General features: G+C 34.2%; 1 protein-coding gene across 1 annotated transcript in view; it reads right to left on the bottom strand.

The window, feature by feature from the left end:
* Positions 1-3,384, bottom strand: part of ECT2 (epithelial cell transforming 2) — an 80,325-nt gene that overhangs the window by 51,901 nt on the left and 25,040 nt on the right. The window contains exon 11 of the mRNA XM_012640169.1: positions 2,745-2,881. Coding sequence (XP_012495623.1) covers positions 2,745-2,881 — 137 coding nt within the window. The remainder of the gene's footprint in view (positions 1-2,744; positions 2,882-3,384) is intronic.

Genomic DNA, 3,384 nt, shown 5'->3' with positions numbered 1-3,384 from the left:
TGGGATTACAAGCATCAACCACTGCATCCAGCCGCAAGAACATTTCTATCAGTGAAAAAAATAAGTTACTGAAATACATAATGATTATATTTATATAGCTCATTTTCTTACACATTTATGATAGATCTATAAAGGAAACGGTGATGAGCAAGCACCGAATTTCGGATAATGATTATCTCTGAGAGGAGAGAACACAGGATTGGAGAAAAACATAATAGAGGTTTCAAAGATATTTGTAATAATCTGTAAAAATTCCTTCATCTAGTCAGTGTTTTATTAAAAATCCTACACAAAAATATTCAGACAATCAAAATACATTGAGGTTCATTAAAAACTTTCAGTAGCCTTAAGACATGTTGAAGAACTGTTCTAAAACAGTTCTGCTGTGTACAGTCTTGCTTTAGTACCCCGAATAAAATTAGGTAGCTAAAAACTATTGATTCTACCTTTCCAATATTTGTCAAATCTATCCTCTTTTCATTTTCACTGACACTATCCTAAAAAGTTCAGAGCCTCAAAATCTCTCATAAAGACTGCTGAAACAGCCTCCAAATTGGTCTCTTTGTTGCCCCAGTTTCCCCTCTTCAATACCTCCCTTCAAAGTGAACCAAGTTATTTTTCTGAAATGCAAGTCAAATGATATCATTGATGCCCCTTCCCATTTAAAAATTCTTCTATAGCTTACACATGGCATAGCACATCAAAGGCCTTCTCTCTGGTCTGGCACAGGCAGTCTTATCTCAATTCTCACTGTGTCCATACCCCTACCCTATCCTTACTACTCACAATACCTTGAATGACACACCTCTTCAATCATCTGTATTGTTTACCCAATCTCAGACTTTCCACCCATATTCTTTGCATGTACCAATCATACTTACATTTTAAAATTCACTTCAACTGTTACTTTACAACAGTTTTTCCAATGTACAACCCATAGAAAATTCTAGCCCAACTCCTTCCCTAAGCTGAAAGAGTAGTAAAACCCATCTCACAAATCTAATACCTTTCTAAACCTCCCTCATGATGCTCAAAATCTTCTACTTCATATTATAATTAAGTGTGTATGTTTTATCTCCTCTTCCAATCTAAGCTTCTTTAAAATGGGAATCTTCTTTAATACCTGGCACATTTTTTATTAACTGGGCACCTGAGTATTACATGGACTAAATAAAGAAGGTTCTAGATATACATTTAATTTGAGGGATAAGATAAAATTAAGTTATTCTAAATCCAATTCCAAAAAAAGAAAACAGTCCTAAATCAAAGCTCTTTAAAGAAAACACTATTGTGAATTTAGGCCACAATCTTTTAAATAAAACCTTCCATGAGTTTATGTTAAGCAATGTGGTATAAAACTTTTTCTCCAGCTTCCTAATTTCATGGGCTTTTTCAATGGAGTTTTAGTGAATCTAATTGACATGCAAATTAGAATTCTGAAACTTGAATGCATTTTACCATGGTCTAAAAAGAGTTACATTTCTAGGCAATAAATGCTACCAAAGTATATGGATAGTATATGGCAAAGGGACTTTCTGCTACTCAACCATATTTTGGCTTACTATAAAAACTTCAACAAGAAACTCATCTAGGTTGATTTCCCTGGAGAAAGAAGAGCAAACCTGACTAAAAACAAGTAGAATTTAATACAACAGAGGCCTTGTAAAACCCTGATTGCCAGTCAGGACCGGTGGCTCACACCTGTAATCCTAGCACTCTGGGAGGCCAAGGGGAGAGGACTGCTTGAGGTCAGGAGTTCAAGACCAGCCTGAGCAAGAGCGAGACCCCATCTCTACTAAAAATAGAAAAATTAGCCAGGCATGGTGGCATGTGCCTGTAGTCCCAGCTACTTGGGGGGCTGAAGCAAGAGGATCGCTTGAGCCCAGGAATGTGAGGTTGTAGTTGAGCTGTGATCACACCACTGTACTCTAGCCCAGGCAACAGAGCAAGACTCTGTCTTTAAAAAAAAAAAAAAAACTAAACCCAAATAGAAACTCCCTATGGTTTTTCTATTGAAGGATAAACTTAGTAGTAACAACATCATTTTCCTGACGGAATAACAAATTTATTCATTCTTCCTATAGATACCAAAATAATGCCCTATTATGTCTTTCAGAACCTTAAATTTCAGTTTATTCCTTAATTTCTTTAATGTCGTCCTACAAAGATTATTCATTAGAATTGACTTTTCCTCAGAAATAACTTCATAGTACATTTTAATATTAGTAAGCAATGAGTTAACATTTATTTATGGCTAATTACTGCATATTTCATGTGTCACATTAAAAGGATTACTAAAAAAAATTACCAACATTGACACTGTTATGCTTCACTGCTACTTTGAAACAATCTTTTTTCACATATATACAGTACTAAATAAAGCAATGACTCTAGAACACATATTTTCAGAAGAAGTTATCTACCGCTTCCAAATATAAATGCAGTATCTTGACAAGGAGCCTGCAAAGTTCTGAATTAAGCTCAATCTCCTCTAAAGATCATCTATTGAGGACCGTTCTCTTTTAAAGTCAGTATTAAAATGGTACTATTTCCAGATGAATAAAAGGTAATACTACATTCATGGCATTCCCTTAATAGCAATTTTTGTCATATATTTTCATTTTTAATATCTATGATCATATTATATGCTTATATAATTTTTTTATAAGAAACAGGATCACTTGGACTTTTTTTACTTAGGAACACTGGAACAGAAATCATTTTACCACCAGACTCATACTTACCTGAATAATTGTTGCCAGTATATTTACATAATTACTTTCAGTCTGATAGAGCTCTTTTGCAACTTGCCACCTGGCTGACTGCTTTGAAGGAACTGGAGTGGAATTTTTAGAAGACTTGGTACAAGACTTTGGTGTTTCTGAAAGGTAAAAAGGAGAAAAGATTTGATGGAGGCCAGATATAAGTACCAATGTTGTACAGACTTAACAGGATAAAAGGGTGGGGGAGGAGATACCCTACTCTTATAATACCACCATATAGATTTCCATTAAAATCAAATTTCCTCATAGAGTAAGGCCAGAAAAAATTTCTACTAAATAAGTAGAAATAAGAGTACAATACTAATAAGAGTACAGGCCATTTATTTGGTATTACTTCAAAAATATCAAGGTCATTAAAAGCAAAAAAAGACTAAGGAACTGTTGCAGATTAGAGGGGAATAGGAAGAGATGACATAACAACATGTGATCCTGGATTGGATACCCAACCAAAAAAAGAAAAAAAGGAACTTTTTTCTTTTGCTAAAAAGGACATTAGAACATTAGTGGGACAACTAGTGAAATGTGAAGTATGTATTAATTGAATAGTTCATAGTATTAATGTTAACTTCCTCATTATGATAAGTGTAATGTAGTTAGAGCA

The sequence above is a fragment of the Propithecus coquereli genome, unplaced genomic scaffold (genome assembly GCF_000956105.1).
Source record: "Propithecus coquereli isolate 6110/MARCELLA unplaced genomic scaffold, Pcoq_1.0 Scaffold15, whole genome shotgun sequence".
Taxonomy (NCBI): domain Eukaryota; kingdom Metazoa; phylum Chordata; class Mammalia; order Primates; family Indriidae; genus Propithecus; species Propithecus coquereli.
This window is presented reverse-complemented; position numbering and strand designations above follow the sequence as displayed.